This window comes from Triturus cristatus, chromosome 10 (assembly GCF_964204655.1).
Source record: "Triturus cristatus chromosome 10, aTriCri1.1, whole genome shotgun sequence".
In the NCBI taxonomy this organism is placed as follows: Eukaryota; Metazoa; Chordata; class Amphibia; order Caudata; family Salamandridae; genus Triturus; species Triturus cristatus.
This window is the reverse complement of record NC_140593.1, coordinates 146595161-146621630: the sequence shown is the minus strand read 5'-3', so window position 1 is coordinate 146621630 and position 26470 is coordinate 146595161. Positions and strand designations below refer to the sequence as shown.

The 26470-nt window shown below is 43.1% G+C and overlaps 1 protein-coding gene across 5 annotated transcripts in view; it reads right to left on the bottom strand.

The window, feature by feature from the left end:
- The window catches only part of DNAJC13 (DnaJ heat shock protein family (Hsp40) member C13), a 1667846-nt gene that overhangs the window by 1108215 nt on the left and 533161 nt on the right, over positions 1–26470 (bottom strand). For all 5 annotated transcript variants that reach the window (XR_014970022.1, XM_085630673.1, XM_085630671.1 and 2 more), the window contains exon 20: positions 22336–22479. Coding sequence is in view for 4 of the 5 variants with exons in the window: in XM_085630673.1 (XP_085486799.1) it covers positions 22336–22479 (144 nt within the window). In the remaining variant the exon portion in view is untranslated. The remainder of the gene's footprint in view (positions 1–22335; positions 22480–26470) is intronic.

The following is a 26470-nucleotide window of genomic DNA, read 5'->3' as shown; positions in this document are numbered from 1 at the left end:
TAGCTCGAGGTTGAGAGCCTCGGCCGCCCTATGCAACACCACTGAATAAGACGCTCCCTCCTCCATAACCACGGTAGGAGAAGACAACATGCCATGGTCTGGTGAGGTATCCAGATGACTGGATTCTCCCAGTTCCAGCTCCTCTCTCCAGTACAGTTCATAACCAAACTGGTCAGTCAAAGGGTCTTCAGACCCCTCCCAGTCATCCTCACCCTCCTCTGGTTGTCAATCTGGCTGAAAAGAACCAGGATAGAACAGGGGCACAAAAGTTCCCGTGGGCGACGCCGGTCCGGCTTCGTGTCCACATTGGGGTGGAGGCCGGGGTCGACTCCGGCTGGGGATACAACTGGCGTCTGTTGCGGACGTGGTGCAGGTGGAATCGGTGCCGATACAGTTCCATGCCTGGATCCCAGTGCACCCTGCGGGGCGGAGATGCCAGCGTCGAAGGCCCAGGGCCACCAGCTGAGTCCGCGGGACCGAAGGTGTGCCGGCAGAGTCGGGCTGCCCAAAGATGGCATGAATTGCCGTAGAAGGCTTGAAGCTGGGCAGTGGTCGCTCCAGGTCCCAGGAAGGGAGGGAAACTGAGTCGACCCTTCAGGCTCCACACGCGGAGCCGCAGGAGCAGCACCACCCACATCCCTCGTCACGTAGGCCAACCGACGGGGAGAACACGAACAGCGACAATTCTTCTTTGACTTCTTCTTGTGCTTCGACTTACCTGAGGAGTGCGAAGACTTTGATGAAGACTGGTGGTGGTGGCTTTGGGACCCGACCCTCAACCTCCCATGCGACCTGGACCATGAACGGCGCGGTGTCGACTGCCGGGCCTCAAGAAGCTTTCGGGACCGCTCCCGCAAAGAATTCGGATTCATTGTCTGGTAGTCAGAGCACGACTTGGAGTCGTGGTCGCACCTCCTGGCAAAACAGGCACACGCGGTGTGGGTCCATCACTGACATCAGCCGGCTACAGGAACCGCAAGCCTTGAAACTGGGCATCCCCGACGTGCATCAGGAGTTGAAGACTCAAAAACAACGTCGACAAAAGTAGGCAAAAAGTCAGTCAAAAAGTGACTGAAGGTACCGCTCTCTCCGGATGTACGCTGGCTGGCGCGGAAAAAGAACAGACGTTTGAGCGCGAGGGCAGTGTCTAAGTAGCTACCGCAAGGCCATCCCAGCAACCATGACGCCAACGACGAACACGGAGTCGACCAACACCACCTTTCGACGTGCAGGGGTACTGCTGGTGAAAAACATTCCGGATCCAGTGTGACGCCTGGGGGTAATTCTAAGGTAAGGAATATATAACTAATTGTCTCTTTCAGATATAATGTTTAAATTGGACACCATCAACCTTTCAGCAAGCAACATACACAGAAAGCGTCTCATACACAAAGTCCAGAAGGATGTAAACAATGAACTACCCAAGAAGAGCCCTGAATCGGTTACCTCTCACAAGCATTCAACTCAAAGTTCCTAGAAGTGATTCATACTTATGCACTTGTTGCATTTTTACCTTTTAATAGTGGTGCAATATTTAAATTGCAATGTTCCCTGGACTGCACTGCTACAGTGCAGTTGTTTTTTCTGTTATCTACTCTGGAACATTTCACTAAAACATCTGAGGGAGCTTTTGAGTGTTTTGATGTGCATTAATAATAGTTGCACTGCATTTGAATTTAGTCATGTGTATTGACAGAGGTATTGCAATTGAAACTAAACCATTAGATTAAATGTCATTTCTAGCTTAGACATCACTAGGCCTCAGTCCTCAACGCCATCTTTGTTTAAAATGGATGCAGACTCATTATGTTTATTCTGTGTTGATATTTCTCATTTGACAATGCATGCAGAAAGATGAGCACTGTTGATTTTATATGATCTCACTGTCAAAGAATCCACTGGATGAAGCCTTTTGTTATTCTAAGGCTCTTCTGCCTGCAGTGTATTGCATAGTTTCACAATTGCGATCTGCATTTTTGAATCGGTCTTCAGATTGACTTTATTTTGAAATGCTGTTTGAATCTTGCCTCTGGGACACATTACCTCATAGAGTTTGAGATTAAGACCATCCCTGATCCATGCACCTTGGGTGTGCCACTGTAATGCATATTTATTATGGGACTGAGCGCCCTCACAGCTGCTTGAATCTGTTGCTGATATGAGAGACTCCTAATTTCCTTAGCTCATATTCTACTGGGCGTAATTCCCAGCCATTATGTATTGTTATATGGGGTTATGTGGCTCTTAGATACATTGTCGACATTGGCAAGTTAGAATGAGTTTTGCTTGCCCTATGCTGCTGCTTTTTCGCACGCCTCTGCTAAGAGTTTGTCTTCGCTACACTTTGCCTCTGCCCTGTACATGATAACAGAGTGTTTTTCATGTTTTCAGCTTTCCCTTCAATTCGGTCTGAACATAATGTGCAAGGTCGATCAACAATGTCACTTGTTATTCTGTTATGGTCAGTCCCTATTACCTAGACAAAACAGGTTACCAACAGCTGCAATATGGAACAATCATGCTTTGATATAGCACTGTTGCATGTTTATGAAACACACTCGAAAAAAGACGTTCCATGGAGCTGAGCTCTGCTGTTCCTATGATGTAAACCTTTGCGTTCAGGCTCTCAGGTAGGGGGTCTGCTAACACCACCTAGAGATCTTCTGTTATATAAAATAACTTCTTCCTGCCAAGGGGAGGGTGATTAGGCTTAGTTGTTTTGCCTTTTTCACAGTCTTTATAAAATGACGACTCCATTTGTATTCTATGGTATTGTAACAATGCTGATGATGCTAGCTTAATGCATTTTGCTGCTGGTCAGGGTTTGCATACTGTTTTATGAATCACTATAGTCAAAATAAACATTTTGAACTTTTTTAGTGACTCTGATGATTCTTATTGTGGACAAATATGAGAGAGTGAAAGATTGTTTTGTTCCCGCGACTTTGAGGTGATTCAGGAGTGCTTGTGTTCTGGGTGGTCTAAACATTCGTAGCTTCTTGATATTTGTAGGAGACCGAATGAGACACTATTGCTAGTCGGTTGGGATTTTGGGTAGTAAGGTGGTAGGAGGGACACCCCTATTTACTGAGGTTGTGTTTCCTTGTGCATAGTTCTGTGTATGAGCAGAATCCCCGCAACATAGCGCCGCCAACGTTTGGTCTGGTTCTTATTTGCGAGACGCTTGAGTAGTGCTTGTGCTGGTCCACAATCCCCTCACTTCTGTTTCCGGAGACAGCTGTGACAGGGAAACCTCCTTATATTGGCGTTTTTAAAGGTTTATTCAAGCTTGAAGTTTTAAAAGGTATTTCTTTTCTTATAACCAGAGTTTGTGCTGCTACTCTTTAAGTAGTTCTACTGTCTTCTCTATAATGGCTGCAGTTGATATTTCGGCTCATAGCAGAGCCGCACTGAGGGCACATTTGACTCGTTACGCAGTCCCTGATGCGGGGGCCGCGCTTATTTTCGTGGTGGAAGCCGATCCAGCTCACCAGTTTGAAGTATTTTATTCTTGGGTAACCTTACCGGCGATGGATGGAACTGGTGATATGTTCCACACACACACTCCCACTGCCGTTCCTCAGCAATATCAGCCTTATAGAGCTCTTGAGATTCGGCTTACAGCTTAGCAGCACTGTATTTGGTTTAATGGCGCCCTGCCACACCCATTAATGGCAGTCTGTTTAGGCTCTTTGTCTATAGATGGGGCGATATAGCTCGTTTGGCTGGGTTTACCCCACACCCACGTGCTTTTACAACTGCCACGCTAGCAGAGCTCCGCGTCTTACACACTTCATTGATACGCGTATATAGAGCTTTAATATAGTACGTAACATGCACCATCCAGGTGGGACCACCTGGCGCTGCTGTACAACCTGAGGGTCCTGGTGGCATTACCATCAGTCCCCTCATGATTAATTCTGTCATGGGCAAGCGCCCACAGAATAAGGATGAATTTCCAAATTGGCTTGCAGAAAAATTTGGACAGATAGAAGCTATCTTTCCTAATACCACTCCTGTGGAGAAACACAGGATCTTAACTATTAGTTTACCGAAAGACTTAATTCCAGAATTGGCTGATTGTAACACCTGGGGCAGGGTGTTTGCAGCAGTATATTCTGTGTGTTTCGGCACTCCCTCCATGACTGTACTCTCCTCTGTGATTGAACGTGTTCAAGAAGAACACGGAGCCAAAGCGTCTGTCGAGCTGGGGATGAGACTGGTGGGGGTGTTCAACGTGGTTGCAGATATGATCCTTGCGAATGTCAAGGGCGATGCCGATAGATTTCAAGTAGGAAACCGCTTAGAAGCGGTTGCAGAGGCTGACAAACCACGAGAATTACCTAAGAGTATTGTGAAGGCTTATAAAACCATAGGCCGCAATAGTCTGGGAAATAAGCCTACGACTCAAACACAAATGCAGTCTCTAAATCAACAGAAAGCCCAGCCTGATAAGGATGGACGTCCTCTCTTTCCTAAAAAGAATTGGCAAAGAAATAAGAAACAGGGTTCCCAACAGCAGAAGCAGGGTTCGCGTACAATTTCACCGACCCCTGATGCTTCTGAACGTACTTTTGACTTGCGCGACCGACCTAAAATTAAGTCTCCTGATAGATTTCAGGTTTCTCATCAGTGTTCTCCTCGTTCTTTACAGGAAACGTGAGGCTCACAAGCCGGTGGAGGTGATCGCCAGAATTGGGGTAGAAGTCAACCTGCGTCACAACTTCGTGAACAGCCTCAACAGTTAGCTGTTAAGACAAGCAGGGTGATTTCCCTCGTAACCAACCTCCTTTTCAAAAGAAGAAAGGTTGTCGCCTTAACAGCGAGATATGCGACAGACGGTGAGAACACGAATCCTGGATTGGACATGGGCAGTGACTCCGCTCAACAGCGCAGCAAAAGTTTCCATAGTCAGGGAGACTCTGCATCCCCGCCTGGATATGACAGCAACTGACACATTTGTTACTATTGAGACTGCAGATACCCGGGTTGCCCCCCCCCCCCCCGATAGACTCTACGAACTCATTGTCCAAATTGAAGGTGATATACAGCGTCCCATTAAGGTTGTTTTCTGGGAGAACCTGACCGCTACATATGACATTTTATTAGCGGTGGGGGATTGGCCTCCACCCTTTGTGTTAGCCTCTTCTCGACGGGAAGACGGATACTTCAGAGTTTTCACGTTGTGTCCCTGAGGACCAAGCGCAGGCTTTCGCGGAGGAATGGGCTTTGGCCATGGCCCCAGTGGTGTATCGCAATCATTTGGGTTGGGATGTTGATTCACCGGCTCATGAAATACTGTTGCGTTCTATGCCACAACCTCAACATCCCATCAAACATGAAGCAAAAGCTTCAGTTTGTGACATTCTAAGACAGTTGGAGTATCGGGGGGTAACTCAGTCATGCACATCACCAATGAATAATCTTCTACTGTCCCTAAACCTGATGGTTCATTTCAGATTGTATTGGATTATAGAAATTTGAACAGCCATTGCTGCACCTTTGCGGTGCAAAACACACACAGCTCGGCGCTGGTAAATATTGTTTGTAAAAAATACATAATGACACTTGACGTTTGCAATGGTTTCTACAGTCCCAATCTCAACCATGCGAGTAGTTACTTCACAGCATTCAGTGCCATCCGAAATCAGAAACAATTTACACGATTGCCTATGGGGTATAAGAATAGCCCTGGGGCGTTTGCGGCACGCATAGTGTTTTGGTTGCATGACATTCACCCTGAGGCCTTGTTGTACGTTGATGACATCTATTTGACTGACGACGACCTCGCACGGCATCTTGATCAAGTTGATCACATAATATATTTTGCAGACTACGGTTATAAATTCAATTTTGCAAAGTCATACATTGCCCATTTGGCAGTGCTCTTTTTGGGCTATGAACTCAATAACGAGGGAAAGGGTTTAGCACCTCACTTCCTAGAGAAATGTGCACATTTGCAACCACCTTCATCATTGAGAAAATTACAATCTCTGGAAGGGTTTTTTGAATTTTGGGAGGACATACAGTCCCGATTATGCCCAGCGTATCAAACCTCTTTATGCGTTGATACAACCTAAGTTTACATCTGCCAGCTGGCTTCCGGAACATACTTCCGTTCTGCAGTCTTTGCAGGCGGATTTGCTGGCGACTAACTTCTTAATGACTCGTGATAACACCACCAACCTGGTAATACGTATCGTTTCAGGGGCAGTGGGTTTCACGTACTTAACACTTAATGAAGGAGACACAATACCTATTGCATACAAATCACACTTGTACACTGCGGCTGAAATGCGTTTTTCCTCTGTTGAAAAAACCTTGACGGCAGTGCAGATGGTGATTCTAAAGGAACGCACACCGGTGCATGGCAAACGCATTCTTATGGTCACCCCCTTTCCTGCTTTGGAAGCCGTGACTAAAGCAAGTGTATACAACTCGAAGGCATTACACCCACATTGGATTCAGTGGGCTACTTCCTTAACATCTTCGGATGTCACATTTGTCTTTGATCCATCACTTCAGACTCAGGAATTTTTACAGTATGAATTTGTTCATCCACCTCCTTTGTCGCTTCTTCCTCTGAGTAAATACAAATGCATCATTTATTCAGATGGCTCGGCGCAACCGGCCCACGGATTCCAAACATGCTTATTGAGCGGCTTGCGCTATTGTAGCTGGCTCCATGGTAGATGGGGAGTTTAAGTCTTCCATTGTGCACACTCAGGCACTAGGTGACTGTACGGCACAATTGGCGGAGCTGCATGCTCTTGTTCTCGAGTTTGCTGATCCTCTTGTGAATACTCTTGTTGTGTGCAATTCTTACTACTGTGTCCAGTCATTCAATGACAACTTATTATTTTGGTCTCAAAATGATTACTGCGATTCTAAAGGCAGCGCAATTAAGCATAAACCGCTTTGGATTCGGGTGGCAGATCTTAAACAACGTCTGCCTCTCACACGTTATTCACACTCTTGGACACCAGCGTGTCGGAACGCACGCTCTTGGTAATTCTTTGGCTGATGAAGCAGCCAAATCTGCAGTAGCCACGTGTTCCGTAGCAGCAGTTACAAGATCTATAACTAAAAATGATAATGAGATTCTGGCAGCGGTTGCTGCACCTAGGGAGGGGGGTAATTATCCTTCAGGTTTCCCTTCTAAGTACTCTTATCATGTAACTCCCGAACAGGTTCCTTATGCTACCATTCCATTGGTTGGGGATCGGCTGATTCCCAACTCAGACCGCAGACAAGCTTTGATCAAGGCCGCACACGAAGGCATTGCTTTGGCCCATGCTGGTGTGTCGGCAACAGTCGCCATTCTTCAGCAACGTTACTGGTGGCGTTGTTTATATAAACAGACTCATAACCATGTTCTTTGCTGTGATGTTTGCCAACAAATCAAGCCTTCTACAGTCCCAAGTCCGCCACAAACTCAGTTATGTATTTCTTATAGACTTTTTGGCTGTGTCTATCTTGATCACTGCGTTCCTCTTTCTTCTGATACTGCATACAAGTATATCTAGGTTGCAGTTGATTCGTGCACTCTATTCCTGTGGGTCTGGCCACAATGTAGTGCTGACGCTCGATATGTCATCAGGGATTTGCGTGTCTTTGTCGGGATGTTTGCCTGTGGTACCTTCCATTCTGACCAAGGTCCTGTGTTTGCCTTCAGGGCTTACAAGAATGTGATGAAGTCGTTGGGGGTGCAGGTGCAGTTTTAGTCTCCATACAGGCCCGAGGGCAATTTAGTTGTGGAGCGAATGAACCGTGACTTAAAACAATACTTGACAGCTACAGTCTTAGGTACTGGCAGGGACTGGCTGTCCCACTTGTATGGGGTCCAACGTGCACTAAATAATCTCCCTAGAAGATCTTTGGGTGGGCGGACCCCTTACGAAATGCTCTTTGGCTTTCACATGTTTGTTCCTGACCTTGATGGTCTGGACATTGTAGCGGCTTCCTCTAAGTTTGACGTAGATAATCATTCTGCTATGTTACAGGATCTACAAAAGACATGTGATACTTTGGCAACTGAGCATTTACCCTCTTGCACTGCTGATGCACTACTGATTCCTGTTACCGGTTGGCTTCTTAAAATTTGGAATCTGGTGTGAGAGAAGATTGAAAACAAAAAATAATTTGGTCCCTCTTACCGTGCTCCTGTGTCAGTACTGGGACTGAAAGGTACTCGTACAGTCATTCTACCACCGTTGCCAAGTTGCAAAGACAACAGGTACATCTCAGTGGACAATGTCAAGCTACCACCGTGTGGCCGATTCTGAATGGTGTGACACCTGCTGTTTCGTGCAACACAATTTCCTTAGCACCATTGACTTTGTTGTCATCTGCTGCCACACGAATGTCTGCTCATATGATGGACACTGTAATTGATCTTCAACTATTGCGACAAACCTCTTCTGCAATGGATATTGGGTGCCCTTTTCCGGCTATGGATTCCGTGAGTGTGATGCCATCTAGCCCACGAGTACGAATGGACGATTCGGCACTTTCACCTTTGCTTGCAAGTCCAGTGAGTGCCTGTGATGGAGAACCTGCAAACCTATCTTCTGGCTCGTCCTCCTCATCATCCAGTTTGTCTGATGTACCACCATCTAAAGTGCGTATTTTCTACTCCTGGTTCAAACAGACATGCTTCTTTCCCCATGGAGCTACATTTGGTTGGTGCTCATCCTGATTTTCCTCTTCATGTCAATTGGATTTGCGACCGTATTCTTTTTACTTCTAAATGGCCATTATCTCCCTGAACGCTCTGCAGTAAAAATGGTCGACGGAACTTTGGCTCCTCACACCTCGTCCCATATCATGAAACGGGACCAGTCTCTTGTGAACTTTTCAGTTTTCCCAGTTCCTGATGTTTGGGACAAAGTAGTTTACGAAATTCATGGGCCGACTGAGGTCCTTCAAGTTCCATACATGTTTTGCGTCTCATCTGGAGATGTGGTGACACGGGACATACATTCGGATGATTGGGATGTGCAAGCAGTTCATGCATTGTTTTCAGATTTAAAATACTATGCTGCCTTTGATGCTGAAGATTTATATTTAAATTCTGCCAATTATGGTGATCTCTTTTGCTATCAACATTATGGGTATCATTTTTTACATAAAACCAACACGATGAGACCTGTTTTTGATTTTACCCAATTGGGAACATTGTCTGACTTCATTAGAGGGGAGTTCTAAAACTTTTAGAAATAAATTCACCTTTTTTTCAGATTATGATTTGGCTAATCCTGAATCCTATTTTGTTTAGGCTTCAAAAAACCCCAGAATCCATGTTCCTGTTATTCCACACTAAACTGATTTACGCCAACTTGTTTAGAACAAAGCTGGCTACACACGGTTATGACCATTGGAAACGACTATAGATTTACAGTCAATCTGGGGCAAAAAGCCATGGCATGTTCAGGGCACTGAGGTATTACATCGCGCCTGCCTGATCCCGACTCAATTATTATTTTTCAATCATACCATTTACCAAACATCCTGTTACGGCCTCACAACTGTCAAAAACCTGAATACCCCCTCCATTCTTTCATTAGCTGAACATGACAAATGGCGGTTACATAATAACTACACCATTGAGGCTTTGCAAGCTCTGCTTAAAAATGCCTCTTTTAACGATTCTGAAATTGATTCGTCAGGATGGTTGGTGTGGCAAACTAATACAAATGCATGCCAGTTGCGTTTCTATAATGTTACACCTGGTTTCATTCAGACTAGGCCTGACCCTCGTCATCCACCTCATCCTTCTGTGACTACATACACGGTGGGTAAATTACGCCAGCTGTGGTTGGAACACTCTACCCTGGCATCTGTGAAACAACATCTTTCCCTCTTATTGAACAATTATGATTTGGCTGATTTTCTCCTGGGCCCACATAATCCAAGAGCCAAGCGATTTATTTATGCTGCTTATACTGAAATTTGAAAACTTTCACAGATGGAAGCAGCCTTCCCTCTACGTCAAATTGATCAGGCTAATTTAGAAAAAGTCCTTGCTGTAGTGGACAACAGCATTAACACACTTTCTTCACGTAGTTACACCCTAGACAATATTGTTTCTTTTGTATTAGATATTGTGCTAAGTGATGTTTCAGTGTTATATCATGGTCAGAATCAGTTAAAGTCATTCATGCAATTTGCTTGGACTTTGCAGACACTGAAAATGGGTAAAGTGCCTAGGGATTACTTGAATGCCACTGCTTAATTTTTGCCTTTTAACCTGACTGATAAACAGAGGTTTATGTCCATGAAAGATGCTGTATACAGGCTGTTACATATTGAACAATTGGAGCCTTTGCCACTCTCAGTGGCTGAAAAAGGATTCTGCTGTTTGGTTAATTCATGGGGTTATCACTTTGCCCTTTTCACTTTTTCAATTTAAATCATGTATGCAACACTTTCCGGTTGGCTGCTTTGAACCGCTTGGAAGTGCTTTTCTGCATGAATTATGGGCCCTGCCCTTTGCTTATCGGGGTCTGAGGGAGCATAAAGAAGTTTTAATTACAGGGGAGGAGTGAGATTCGACAGTGGACCACTCTTGTGTGCAAACACGATAAAATGCACGGCGAGTGTAACGTGTCAGTGGCGTATCTCGCTTGCTCTTTAAAGGGGACCCCAGTACCATCCAGCATGCCTGTCTTTACATTGCTTACTAAAGGCAGCTATCTCATTTTAAACAATCAAGACTACTGTGGTTTGTGGGCGGGAGTCCCATACTTGGTAACAGTTTCCCCACACGTAACTTGCTGTAGCAATGTCCTTTTCCTGCCCCCGCAAGGGAGTTTAGATTTTTCACTTTGGCCTTCCATTCTGACTTTGAAAGCAGAGTTCAACAAGTTGAGCAGGCTCAGTGCACTTTTATTCCAACAGGAGGTGGCCCTCACTTCCGCCCGAGAAACATTCATATTGCAGGTGACTCGGACCTCGAGTGAGATACAGTCCCTTCTCAACACTAACCTCCCAATTCATTTTGGGGAACTAATTCACCAAATATTAAAGGCCTTGCACATTTTTTTTTTAATGTGTGGGATCTGGCCTGGTCTCTTCCTTTCAAACAATATTCGGGGTAATACCGGCTTTGATTCATTCTATATTTTCCAGCGTTTTCAGAGGGTTCCCCTTAATATTGGTGCTAGCAGCTGGTGTCCTGCTTCTCATTGTGCTCAGTAATGGCTGCTCACTTTGTGGCTCTGACAAATGGTGTCCGGGAGCCTATCGCCCCGTTTGCCGTCGGAGGACTCCCATCTACGGCGTTGCTGAGATTACATCCTGGTATTGTAGAGCTTTATTGAAATATTTTTAGGACTCACAGAATAGTTTGATCGATGACTTCCATATTCACTTGCTCCTTCCTGAGTCAGTTATCTCTTGAGACGGTTGGAGCCTGCCCTGGACAAATTCTCTTGGATATCGTCCTGTTAAGCTAGTCTCAATAGTATGTTTCTTTACAACCTTGAGTGGACGATTTGCTCAAAGGATCTACTTGTGTGTCCCACACTCTATATATTTACCGCCCTGATCAAGGTGCAGCCCCCCCTGAACCTGACACCGAAACGCGCGTTGGCGTTGAATTACTCCGTGTATTTGGATCCAGCCTCTATCTATTATTGGGAGGATACACGAGAGGCCACGATATTTACATCATCTGGCTGTAGAGCACTTTTGATTGTTTTATCAATATGTATGATTGTTAGAATGCTGTTGATTGAGAGTGAGGAATGAATGTGTATGTAATTTTGGAACTTTGAATGAGTACTATTTGATTGAATGCGTTGTGTGGGACCCATGTATATATGTTTATGTATTATCCACCTATTTATGTTTCTCATTTTGTGAACCTTGATAAAAATTTAATGGATAAGAATGACAATAATAATGATAAATAAAAAAAATAGAAATTTTGCAACCATGTTATCCTTGGAATTATTAGGATCATGCCCTACTGTTAGCCCAGTGTTGTCTAATATTGTTTGACCCTACTTGGGCACTATACGTATCCTATATATAGGCAGGTTGATTTATTTAGTAGTAGTAGTTCCCTTTGTGGCTCTGCACAGGCCAGCCCAGCTGCAACTGTACCATAATCGCCTATACGAGTCTTTCGGATGCTTGCTTTTAGCAACTCTTGGCATCAGTTATGACTTAACCTTTCGCTTTATGCAACAATGCTAGCTTTATGCATTTTGCTGCTGGTCGTGGTTCGCATACTGTTTTATGAATCACTATAGTCAAAATAAAAATTTTGAACTTATTTAGTGACTGATTATTCTTATTGTGGACAAATCCAAGAGAGCGAAAGATTGTCTTGTTCCCGGGACTCTGAGGTGACTCGGCAGTGCTCGTGTTCTGGGTTGTCTAAACATTCGTAGCTTCTTGATATTTGTAGGAGACCAAATGAGACACTTTTGCTAGTCGTTTGGGATTTTGGGTACTAAGGTGGTAGGAGGTTCATCCCTATTTACTGAGGTCCTGTTTTCTTGTGCATAGTTCTGTGTATGAGCAGAATCCCCGCAACAGTATAAGTAGGTAGTTTTAGTTTTGTACCAGGTTAGATATTGGATTAGACTGTCAAAGAACTCGGACATGATGGACATATTCAAATGGAAGGAAATATTGTTCTTAAAACATCAATCCTCAGGGCAACTTATGTGCCCTTAAGGCTCTATAGTACGCAGTTCCATAAATCTGAGGTAGAAAACTATGTAAAATGTTAACTTAAATAGGGAAATCTAGACCCAAAGACATCTACTTCCCTCTCCAACAGCATCAGATTCCTCGGCTACAATTAAAGCCAATACTCTGGGTACTGACTGTAGTGCCCCTCAACACACCACTGTTAAGAGAACTAGATATATTGGCTTTTTATTGTGCCTTATTTTACCATGCCATGCTTATTGAGTAAAATATGTGTGTGGGCAGCATCGGCCAGCATACATGAACCAAGAAATTGATTGATTATGCATACTGTAGGTTGTATGGCTAGTATTGTGTATAGTTTATGCCAGCGGCAATACAATACAAAGAATGCTCATTTAAATGTAGTCTTTATGGACATTGCATTGAGTATTTGTATGTTCTACAGAATTCTGGGTACATCAAGGGATCATAACTCATGATAAATGCTGCAATTATCCTTGGACGATGCAAGTTACCCAGATAAAAGTGATTTAAGTGATGTCTTAATCGCCTTGATGCCTTCCTGGGTACCAAAAGAAATAGTTATTTAGTTTCAGTAATGATCTTCCTGGTGGATACTGCATCCACCTGCAGACTCCTAACCTGTTGAATTATCCCAGGCATCAGACTGGACCCGGAAAACTTCAAAGCTATATGATGCCAGTTGGGAGCTCTGGAGCCATGTCGCACAGATGTGATGCCTGGTGAAGTCAGCAAGGCCATAGAGTGCCTTTCCATCCGTTTTTTTTCATGCTTTCAAGGCGAATAGATGGAGCGCTATCAATCAGATACAGAGGGAAACACTAATTTGAAACTTTTTAATACTTTCCCAGTATCCATCTATCAAACGGGGAGGTGGGTGGGAATGGTGAGGAATCTGCAAGTAAAGTATCCACCAGAAAGATTGTTACTGAAGGCAAGTAACTTTTCCTTCTCATGATATTTCCACCTACAGATTCCTACCCTGGTGAATAGATTCCCAAACCCTACCTTCCCAGGAGAAGGGCAGATGGATGGGTAGATGAAAAAATCTTCCTGCACAGATCCGGCAAAGTGCTGGCCCCTGGGCACCTCCGAGCCCAAACAGTAGTGTTTGATGAAGGTTTACTAGGATACCCACACGGTGGGGGTGGAGCTCTAGCCAAGGAGGGGGCACGAGCGTGAGCAAATATAAAGAATGGCTGTTCATAAGTACAAGGAGGGGGAGCATTTGTGGGCTTGAGTGAGTTCCTGAGCCTACACGGAAAAAAAAGAGTGCTCACACAGTAATAAATAACAGGACTATTAACACCCCAGGTAAGAGGGGCAGTACTCTTGAGAGGTTACAAAAGAAACAAGCATTTGCAATGCAATAGGTCTCGCATTGGTTACATTTTTAAGAATTGGGGAGTTGCAAATAGCAATGTTCCTTTATGTAGGAGTTGGAAATTTACCAGTGGCTGGGATCCCGAGAAAAAACAAACAAAAATAAGCAAAGCACATACATGCCTGACAAAGTAAACTGCAGCATTTGATGTATTCTTAAGAGTGAAGGGGAGGAGAGAGTGGAGGGAAAGAGGGAAGGGGCTGGTGGAGAGACAGTGAAGGGGCAGATAGACGGGAAACAGATAACAGAGTGCTTAAAACTGTAGTCCAATTACGTGGTTTATTCTGTGGCTATTTTAGTGTACATGGTTCCTATTGGTAGTTAAAGCACATGTGATGCCTTTTGAAGCACAATTTAACATCTGTGTCATACTAACAGAACGAAAACTACGCTGCTTCAGCCATATGCCCAGACAGTTCAACAGTGTGCGCATATAATGTGCCTCAATGATTATTAGGCTCATTCATTAGCCCAGTTTATTTGGAACAAAGCAGTGCTTTAAATGGGCCGGCACTGTCCGGTACGGAGTACCGGCACTTTTTTATTTTGAGACGGAAAGTACCGGCACTTCAAGAGAAATGCATACTTTTAATTGCAGAGCACCGGCACTTCCCAAAAACAAGCAGGTATTCTGTACCAGAGTACCTGCACTTCAATTTTTCCATTTCAAGCACTGGCACAAAGGAAGGATGAAAGGCCCTTCCTTTAAGGTTGCAAGCTGGGCTCTGCAGAATGCCAGAGGAAACAACAAGCCAGTGGCAGAGCTGGAATTTTGGAGCTAATGTGTTTGGGTGTGAATAAAAGCATTGTGGCCACTTTGCGACATATTTGTTTTGCTTTATTTAGTTAAATGAATATTTTTTGTATTGTGAACCTTTTTTAGCCCCTGCCCTTAGGCTGCATTTTGTAACAAAAAACAGTTCTTACAAATATGACATTTCCAGCAAAAGCGTTTTTAAAAAAATCCATTTCACAGTGGAGCACAGAAAAGGAGAGGAAAAACAGTTTATTGAAATTACTGTTTTGAAGAAAAATGAAAAATGGAACTAGCGCTTCAGTGTCAAACCCAAGTGGCGCTAATGTGTTTGGATATGAACAAAACTAATCCGGGCACTTTGCGACCACTCTGTTTTTCTTTATTTAATTAATTGTTTATTTTTAGTGTCCTAAACTTTTTTTTCTTTCCATCCTGAGGCTTCACTTACGAACAGAAAAATGTCAAACAGGCAACATTACACAAACCTAAAAAAGGGAAACGGGCAACAGAAAAGTAAGAAGGCAGGAGCAGCAGATGATAAAGAAACGAGTCATTGACTTTTCTAATCATCTGGGTGTGGAAAAGAGGAGGGGAGAAAGAGAGGGCGAGTGCTAGTCCACTGCATAATATGATCCGTCCTTTCAGATCCTTCACATAAAAAGAACAAGAGGTGGCAAGCCGGGATGAGTGAGGAGATGGGGCATGGTGTGAGGCAGGGGCAGGCTGGAGCCACATGAGTGATTGGAAGGGAGGGGTAGGGGGAGCGCATAGACAGTAGGGTGCGAGTTGAAATACAAGCTAGTGAAAGCAAAACCAGTGCGGCGCTCGCGAAAGATCACCACGCTGATAAAGAGCGAATACCTGCAATGTTTCTTGGCGACCAGGGCCAGTCCATGGCCGGGGGAGCTGCAAAGTGCAGGCACAGACCAGTGCCCCCTGCTCTGAAGCAGGCAGCAGCATAATCGGTCTTCTCCATCCAATTGCTCTGCTGGAGCCTGCTGACTAAATTGGAGGGGGTGAACGGAGAGGAAGAGTAAAGAAAGTGAAACCAGCGCAGCGCTCGTGAAACGAGCACTGCACTGATAAATTAGGCTTTAACCATCACCAACGTGAAAACGAGCACAGCGCTGATAAATTATGCTTTACCCATCACTAACGTAAAAACGAGCCCAGTCCTGATAAATTATGCTTTATCCATCACTAACGTGAAAACAAGCACAGGGCTGATAAATTATGCTTTAATCATCACTAATGTGACGGGCGAAAAGCAAAGTTGCTGCAGCTGAAGTCATGGTGCGCCGGAAACAAGAAAACGAGTCCTCCGAAACAAGAGATGAAGATGCGAATTGGAAGGGAGCTGTAGTTGGTCAATGCTGCTCTTAGGAAAACGGAAGTGAGGTATCGTCGCTTGAATAATTTAGCAAGCAGCAAAGAAGACCGACAATGGATTGGACCAATGGGAAGGGAGCAGGCGGGACAGAAGTCCTTTTCCCCTACTACAGGTAATCCTGACAGCGCATGCGCTGTTTAGGCTCGACCTAAAAAAGGAGGGACAAGTGACCAAATTAACCAATGAAAAGTAGCCATTTACAATGGACCGCAAAAGGAGGCAATTAGAAATATGGGTGTTTCTTTTATGTATTCAGGATATGGGTATCAAGCAACAATTGATGGACGGAATGCTGGACAATGCAAACATTTACCCCCAGTCACAAGGATCTGGGTTAAATCAATCATTCTTTTGCTCACCACACCACCCCAGTTTGGACCCAGCCATACCTATCCTGAATACAGCATGCCTTTAAGAGACATCGCAAGCGATGCCTAGGCAATACCTACATATGGGGACGATCAGGGCAAAAAAGATCACTTTCTCACAAGGTAATAATGGGATGTTGGGACCCTCGACCATTACCTTTACCCTTGTGTCCTCTGACGAGGTGTTGCTGCAGCTGTGACTGAGCGAACTGCCACCGACGAAAGATGAAGCGTCTCAGAAATTCCTAAGATGGGTGACCCTGCTTATGATTCCTGTAAGGGTGCTGCAGCATAGAGACTTAGCAGTATCCCTTTTGGCCTTGAACACCTCTGAGGCTGAATAGGCTTTGTTTTCTAATAAACGGGTGCGCACATCCATATAAAACTGGCAGAAGTTAGGCTAGCGAAATCAACAGCTAAGCTAAGAGAACCCTTGTACAATCCCTCTCTGGACCCAATAAGATCTAGAGGATCAGAATCAGACCCAAACAGATCATGGATAGTGTGGTCATAGGATACAGCAGTTTCCTGGCGATACCTCTCCACCACCAGTAATCTTTGGGCACCTCTTCTGGATCGGTTATCTTCCACGCAGTGCACATGCTCTTATCCTGTAAAAGCCGCAGTAGTGCCAGTAAATTGCAGCGGCGGCACTGCATACTTGGGGAGCGGTGTGAAGAAAGGGGTCTGCCTGGCGCTTTCGACGACCACAAAAGTGAGAATGAAGGTCATAAACATGGGCATGCCGTATAGCCTCACGGGGTCTGAAAGCGTGCCAGAGTGGGCTGCTGCCCTAGAGAAAATGCAGAACATGGTGTTAAGAAATGCTACTGGATCCACCTCTGGGGCCGGGAAGTAGTACAAGGCCGGATAGCTGCCAGAAGCCACTTCGGCTGAGATAGTTCAGCAACATAATCAGTTGGTGGTGACGGTGGTGAATCCAATAGCAGTGACAGTTCAGATGGCACAAGAGATATTAACTCCAGCTCACAGGATGGAAAATCCTGTGGGAGTCGGAGGGCACCTGGGGTGATTTACATCTGAAAGAAGCTTGGTGTTTTTCCAATGCTTCATCTGTCTGTTTAAAACATGGGAGTGGCACCCTCTTCTTTTAAGATGCCCGGGGCATGATAAGTTTTGCATACTTTCAGGTATTGCCATGGAGTGCATAGTGAGGCAAGACCCATATGACTCAGAGTTATTGTAAGACCCTAGTCACCAGAGGTGGACAGGGTAAAGGTCGGTGATGGACTCCAAAGGGGATTAAAGTCGGAATGTTTTGAGGGAGACATCCTAGCACTGCAGTTTGTATTTTGTGAAACTTTGGAGCACTTAAATACGAAAACTCTGAGAGAGCATGCTCCAGATCCAAGTAAAAGGCTGGGGAAAAATGAAACCCACGTCATTGTTGACGTCCCCTACTGGCATCAAATAGCTCTGAAGTTTTCCAGAGTCTAGTCTGACATTTGGGATAACTCAACAAGTGAGGAATCTGCAGGTAGAAGAATCCATCTGAAGCATACAGCGAATACAATTTCAGCCATGCAATCCATAAATTCCCCCCAGATTATAGAAAACTGATTTTGTGAGTCAGAGCAAACTGTGCAAGGGTGACATCTGAATTGCTTCAGGCCATGATGGGTACAGTCTCCTCCACTCTGCTTCCCCTTAGCATCTCTGCTCACTCAGGCTAATCTTGAAAAGCTTAGCAAGTGATCACAGACCAGGAAAGCCTGAGGTTTTATGGGATCCACAATGAGTGATATGACTTTCAATTTCGAGAAAGGAAGGTCTTTGGTACCTATGATTTTGACTCATTTATCTAACGTCCTTGCATATTCTTTGGGGAACTTAAAATTGCTCAGTGTGAAAAAAAGTATAATTTGTACACACATACAAAGCACATGTACAAATCACTGTGGACAAGCCACTCATTTTAATGAAGTGATTTGATTTATTTACTAACTAATTTCACTTGGATCAACACACAAATTTAAACACTAGGTTAAAGTAGTTGTTTGTGCATTAAATCTCTGAATTAAAATATACGTTTAAAGAGTGGATCACTACAAACACTTCGTGGAGATGCTCCTCAATGCACCTTAGCTCGCACAATGACAGTCTTTAACCACAACCCAACATTATTCAGCTAACACTTGGGAACATGCATGCATGCACACCCACTAACACAAGAGAATAAATCCTGCATCGTACATACTGAAAATTGTAAGTTGCTCAATTAGCAGTGTCTCTCTTCCCAGCTCCCAAAGGGAAGGTGAGTTATGAGGTATTACTGTCTAGACCACATGCATGTTTTCTCTAGCCAAATAGTAAGTGTCACTTGAATTCTGTGCTTTTTATATTCTACAAGTTGTAACACAAATTAATTTCCTCTTTAGCCAGCTTCATTTCATTTCAATTCCTTCTGTAGTTGATAATACTGACAACAGTGAAGATAACAGACGCACTACTACACATCAGGGTTTTTGAGACAGAAGTTTTACTTTAATAAGGCTGATCGCTCTGCACTCCTCACACTAATTGTACAAAGAGCCTTCAAAGTAACATGGCTTCTTACTAGTAGGAAACATTATTTTGGAGATGCTATACCTGTTCTTTTCAAACAAACAAAAGGTGAGGTGAGCAATGCTAGCAATAAGGCTAAGCACTGGCAAGCGCTCGGGGTAGCACTCCAACCTATCAGTCCTAGGTTGCTTGTGTTACAGTCCAGGGAGGACCTGGCCTGGAAGTTTGGGATGGACTGCTTTCATTTGAGCAGGGTTAAGACTGATTTGCATACGGCTGGGTTCAAACTGGAATGGCATGGTGTGCAAAGTAAGACTGACTGGGGTATGTGGAATGGGTTAAGAAGTCAAGCATTCCATCCATCACTCTTTTGTATACTTTAGTCTACCACCTCTTCTCTTCACTAAAGTTTTTGCCCTCACTTTCTTGGGAGACTTAAGATGTACAATAATTCATATCCAATACCGTCCATCGAGAAAATAAACCAACCCAAAGACCTTGCAGCCTAATACTTAAAACAATCTGATGGAATGGGGATTTTGGTGAGTGAAAAAGGAGTGGGCTAGCAATATATACACACAGCAGAGACTTAAAATAAGGATGGTAAACACCCCAAGAATGTAAATGAAAAGTTAAACTGAGAATCCACAGTAGTAGCTCAGAAATAGATATGGGATGCAAAACAGAGGTTAGAGAGTCACTAACTGAAACGCTTCAAGCTCATCAATGGAAAGCTGTGAGAACTGCAGCAAAGGGAATAATTTTAGTAATCTTTTCCACTGACAGCATAAGCAGATGCAGTGAAATGCAGAATGGTCTTGCAAAAACAGTCTCCTCAATTGCAGTAGGTGATTTAATAGCCGTGTATAGGTGAGTAACACCACATCATTTCTTCCTAAATTCAAATTGAACTTCACAACAAGTCTACTAATTTGGTTACCTTAAAAAACCTTTGTCTCCGTCATGTGGTGATAGTGATCACAATCTACTTGCCGGAGGCATTTAAGGATACTAAACAGTTTGCAGTTTTCTGGAAATAAAACTGTGAAAATGAAAACTATGATTGGATTACAGGTGTCAGTTTGTGACAAAAGTATAATGGCCTATAAAAACAGAACTGCAAATTAAAACGTCATTATTTTTTCTCCATATGGAAGTTAAAAATCTTCCTTCTTGATATTTGAAGTTTTGTTTGTAAAGCCCTGAAGTGGAGGCAGGATGCCACGAAACACTGGCTCAAATCTGTGAATATACGTCTGCACTGTTAAAAAAAAAACATGGACTGCAAACTGTTTACAATTGTGATTAAACCTGTGACTATACTTATACATTGTCAAGCAACTAGTACTGCAAATTGCCTCCAATAATATATAAAGCTACACAAGAGGCGATGATAATACAACTGTACGGGAAAAAAAGACTATGTACCTAAGAACCAGTATGGTTTTGAATGTGTTCTGGAATGGAATCAATTTTTATGATAGGTTTTTAATTTTGTGTATATGACTTGGAGAAATTAAAGTTAATTTTGAATGTGATATAGACATCCTTAGAATATTTGATAAAATATGTTTGGAAAGCTAGGAAACATTAATTTACGGTTTTGAGCTGAGCGCAGGGATGAATATCCCACTGTAACCCGTTATTTTCATAAGTGCTTGTAAGTGAACCGTGACTCTGCACCTAGTACTTCTTTTTGAAATGCTACTTGATTGTCCATTTCTGCGCCAGGGTGCTTTAAGAGATTTCCAGTATATTGATTAGTGAGTTTCCAACTGCCTGTCTATCCTTAGCACAATCTTGCTGGTCTGTACCTTGGTGCAATAGCTGCATGGCTACCATGCATTTGGTAAGGGGATTGCATTGTTGCCTCATTAGGCTTGGCAGGTGCTGTGTGTTCCTTAATGTTCTCTAACACAACATTTACCTGCGGGAGAAAAAGATGTACTTCATTAAATGAAGCCCTTAAAAACTGTCACTATTCTACAGGTAGAAAACCTGTAATCTGTAGCCATGCATTCCTGCATAAGACCAGAGTGCTGCTGATATGTCTACAGGATGTGTATGCACTGTACAAGGGAACAAATTATGTCCAGTTTGGATTTAACTTTGCACTCTTATAGTGGAGTTCTACAATGTACTGTGCTATTTCCACCATGTGATTCAGTTTAAGTCAATCATTCTGGCTAAGCAGGAATGAATAGCTATTTCATATGGCACTGGCAAATGGGCCTTCTGCATGTTCTATGCACCATTAGTCAGTCCTGGCCACATGGTGTCTAATGTAAATAGGGTCTTGGGGCACACTTATATTTTCTTTCCACCCTAGGGGAGAAGAATGTGGTTTTAGAAGGTTCCTTGACATTCTCAACAGTGGAGCTGAGAACCATCTTCAACAATGGAAGCAACCGATTCTGCTCTTGTTACTCGACCTGCATTGGGCCCTCATACTGAAACACGCTCTGTGAGTGGCAGTAAGGTAGTCAGAGGTTTCATCATGAGGGGAAGCCTAAGTGGCTTATGGTGCTAAAGCATCATCACCCGAATCAAATATATAGAGATTCCAAACACCACCTTGGTTCTCCCCTTGAAGGGGGTCCCCGTCCATTTGTAGTTTCTCCATACATTCTGTATCTTGTGCAGGAGATGGTAGCTGAGTTGGGGTGGTTTGGTGAAACTTTTCAGAAATAAAAAAGTACCCATTTCCCCAAGAGGAGCCTCATCAAAAGTTGGTTTCCTGCTTTACATAGAAGATTCCAAGTTCAAAGGTTCCATGAAAATGACTGGTCAGCAAAGTGACCTATTCTAGGATTGGCACATATTTGATGCTGTTTAATGCAGCCCGTGTGCTGCCCTCACCCTATGAAACTGGAATTCAAGTCTTTTGGATTTCGACAGAGCAACAGTTTTTCCATTTTCAATTTTCTTTACTCTCCCACGTTTCAATGTCATGGTACAAATTATTTGGCAGGCTAAAAGAATGAAAATAATGAGATGGGAAATCATTATTTTGATAAAGTCACACAGTGTTTCTGAGCTTCGAAACTCCAAATGGAAAGTACAAACCAGCCATATTGCTTTACCAGTCAGTAGGTGGATGCAATGAAATGCAAGTAACATGGTACATTAAAACTTGCATCATTATTTTGAGTTTATTCATAGATGTACTAGTGAAATGTGTATTTGAACCAACAGCAGATTATCTTAGGCACGGACGTCTTACCTCCTTTTGAGCAATTCCCATTCGGTCCCTCCAGTGCAATAAAACAATGTCCACTTTGTCTTTGGCAAACTTCTCCACCTCTTTAGCCGCTTTGCCCGCCAATCTCTGCCACTCGGGGACTTTATTAAACTTGCCAAATTGATCCTGTGAAATAATAACAGAATCTATCAATCCTTGGCCTATCTAGAGGCGGGAATAGCAAAATATAACGCCAAATAGTAACAATGAACAATGGTTAGTGATGATGAGTGTGCTTGACCTTTTCTGATTCTAATTTTTTCTCGATTTCTTACAACCATTTTGCTATCTCCATTATTGTCATTACAGTGATATAATTTGATGCCTAATGAGCAATCCAAACACCTCTCGATGCGGTCACCTCAAGCTGCAATGATCTAAAAAAATAAAAAAAAGATATATATATATATATATCTGTATCCGCTCTCTGTACATCCAAGCCAAATGCTTGATGCTTTATAAATAAATTCTTTCAAGCTCTTTGGACTCGTGCTTAATTACGGAAGGAGTGCAAACGTGCTTGGCTGTACGGTGAGCGGATACAGAATACAGGGTGACCTCGGACCCTGAGGTGCACCACCGCTTTAGTGTCCCGACAATTCGTGAGGAGGTGGCAAGTTGATATATTCCGTCCATGCTGCAAGCTAAGGAGTGACAGAGTGCTGCGATAGATATATATATATATTTTTTTTTTTTTTAAACACTCCATTCAGACTGGCATGCTAAGTTACATTTATTGATACTGAGGGGTGTTAAAGTATTAGTGGAGGCCTCTAGGCTGACTTCATTTACATGTTTCATGTTGAAGAGAAAGTGCATGTCCAGTAAAGAATTCCCAGTACATTTTCAATGTAAAAAATATTTTCTGTAACTTGAGAGCATCGGTAGATGACAAATGTGCATTGCATAACATAACATCAGCTGAAGGATACTCTAGAGCCTGTAATCTGACTGTTGATAGTATGACTGGTGTATTGTTGTGCATAGGTTTGGTACAGGGTAATTTGTTAAAATGTGGAAAAAGTCTGCCACAAAATGACAAGTGAGTGAATGCGGTTATTAAATAAAAAAAAAAGTGTTTACATTTAAAATTACATACACGAGTCTCTTGTTTTCCCACTTTTCAATTTAGCAATTAGTGCCACACAAGGCATTCTTAAGTTCCATTTTGGAAATCGTCATGTATCAGAAACGGCTTTTTGGCTGGTAGAAGAGGTACAGTAAGAGCTGTGGAACTAGGCTTTCCAGTGTAGCTATGGAGAGTACATATATTCTCACAAGTTTGCTTTGGGGGTAAAATATTCAGCCAATATAGGTGCTTCGGACACAGAAAATACAGCAAAATAAATCCATATTCTTAATTTCCCATGGTTTCCTTAAATGCCATAGGCATCTTTGGTTGAATCTTTAAAGTATTCAAGGACAAAGAGGAGGGAAGCAGAGCAGATGATAAGAATAAATATATGGCAAAAGGCCAAAAGATATTATAACTTTCAGATATTAATTAATGTTTATTCTGGATCCGTAGAATGTTCTGATATGTTCATATCCTAATATACCAATATCTGCCATTCTGAAGACTGAAAACGAAACAATTATGAATATTTAGAAAGTAGATTAGGAAAACGATAATAAGAAAAGTTCCATGAAAGTCATATTGGAAAGTTCAGAGTCTGTAATGTAGGAGTGGTTGGTCATATCAACCCTGCAGGGTTAATATTTATTTTAAAATAATTTTAGCACTCAATGCGAAATGTGCACATGCCTCCGGGTGGAAACATTCAGTGTCGTCTGGTTGGGACAGGTTTTTATAAATTAAAATAATAGGTATTTTACACAATAAAGAGGTGAGCATACAGAATGAGATATAATGAACCTTCAGCAGAGGTTAACACAGAATTGAAGGCAACAAAAGTAGAGCTATTTGACAAGGTTTGGCATCCCCTGGCTGAAGCACTTACACTTTCAAATTGCATCTCTGCAGAACTCTGAAGAATTTACAATTTCAAAAGTACAACTTAAGTTCAGATCTGAAGAACTCACACGATTAACTACATTCTAGAGCAGACCTAAAGGAGTCAAACCTTCAAGCAACCTTTGGTGTTGCTCATAAGAACTCACCCTTTCAAAAGACATTCTGCTGAAAATCATTTCACTTTTGACACCTTAAAAAGTGAACTCATTTCTTTTGGATACTAGCAACAATTTTACACTAATAAAAATTGTTGTTCCCTGAGAGTGGTTAATTATGTTATATTTTGCAACTGAATTCCTGTATTCACTGTAAGGGCTGGTGCAGAGGGATGCATCAACGGATAGAACCATGGTGTTTATCCCAGGACAGAACACAGCTCAGAGTGATTCTGGGAAAGATATATTAGTTCAACATAAACATTACAATTTAACTAGGTTGGTCAAGCGCTCTGTAATCAAGGTTTTGAGTTGTAAATTTGACTACATTTACAGATTCCTACCTGGACTCAGTCTCAAGGAGAGAGAGAGAGCTTGGAGCTCTATGAGACTGGGCAGTCTCATGAGTAACGTCAATGAGGAAAGCGGATAATACTGCGACCGGAGCTGGTCAGATGGGACTTAAAGTGACCGACTGGAGTCCTGAGTCACCCCCTCATGTGCCACAAAGGAGACAAGGGCCATAATGGGTCTAGTCATGAAAGGTGATGAGGATGACGGATGGAATTGATGAGCAGATCCCTGCTCATAGCTACAAATCCCAGGTCAAGTGGCAGTCATGGGGCTCAAAGTCCGAAAGGCAAAGGGTACTCTGGGTAACATGCCAAATGAGCCTCTTTCGACTTAGCAGGGATCCAAACAGTGGTAAATGCTGAAGCTCCACCTCCTCCACATTAAAGCATATTCAATGAGAGAGGTGGGCTCTTTGGCACCTGGCAAGGAATATAGAGAGACTCAGTCTCTGGGTGGAAACATGACAAAGAGCAGGTTCATGGCTCGAATGATGGAGACGTGTCGACAACACAGAGACCCGATGATCAGCTCATGAAAATTTATATAACTCAAGAATTCCGGTGTTATTTTTTTAATCCAAGTGAGTACCATCTGAGGAGATTTAAAGGAGTATTTAAGAGACCTGTGGAGTGATGTGAATGCATTAAGTAGAAGGATTGATGACCTTCAGCAGAATAGGGAAGCTCAGTCAGAGGAAATCCACTGCATAGGAAATAGTCTCTAGAACATGTAAGACCACTATGGGGGGCTCTCAACTCAAGCATGAGGATATGGAAAACAAATCATGACAAAATAACATCAGGATTCAGGGTCTACTAAGGGGGACAGAATTACAGAACATCCAAACCTACATTCAGGGCCTTCTACATCACATTAGAAACTCCCCCGCTGAACTTTCATTGAGATTTCCCATTTCCCTAGATCGGACACAGAGTTGCAGGTGCTAGGCTACGGAAAGAAGCATCCCCTGATGTTTTCACAAGGGTGCATTCTATTGTTGACGAGGAGGAAATCATGAATTTGATCAGGACAATTGACTTTCACCTATAATCAACACCACCTCGCCCTCTCTACAACGACCAAGCGGGAAACACTTTGAAGAGTCAGAAAAATGTGAAAAGTCACAGACCTTCTCTTCACCCAGAACATTTGACATCAATGAGGACATCAAATCCTGCCTATTTTCACAAAGGAATAATAAAAGCACAAAACAATGTTAACGAAACATCTCTATACTAGGTATTAGTACTGGCCAACCGCAAACTTTAGATCCGAGCCCTATTACCACATGGCACCAGATTGAATTGAATTGAAAAGCATTTATAAAGCGCCTGGTTACCAGGAGGCATCCCCGCGCTAGTGGACATTCAGTTCCTCAAGATCTTTAGGGAAAAAGTAGTGTTTTTAGTTGTTTGCGAAAAATGGAATGATTGTTTTGTGAACGGATATGGATGGGGACCGAGTTCCAAAGCTTCGCACCACAGTAGGAAAACCTACGACCTCCACATCTGGTGCGTTTTATTCTAGGAATTGTTAACAAATATTTACCCTCCGATCTCAGTGTTCTTTGAGGGAGATGAAGGTGCATCATGTCCTCTATCAGAGTAGGACCCTTTCCAGTCAAAGATTTTTG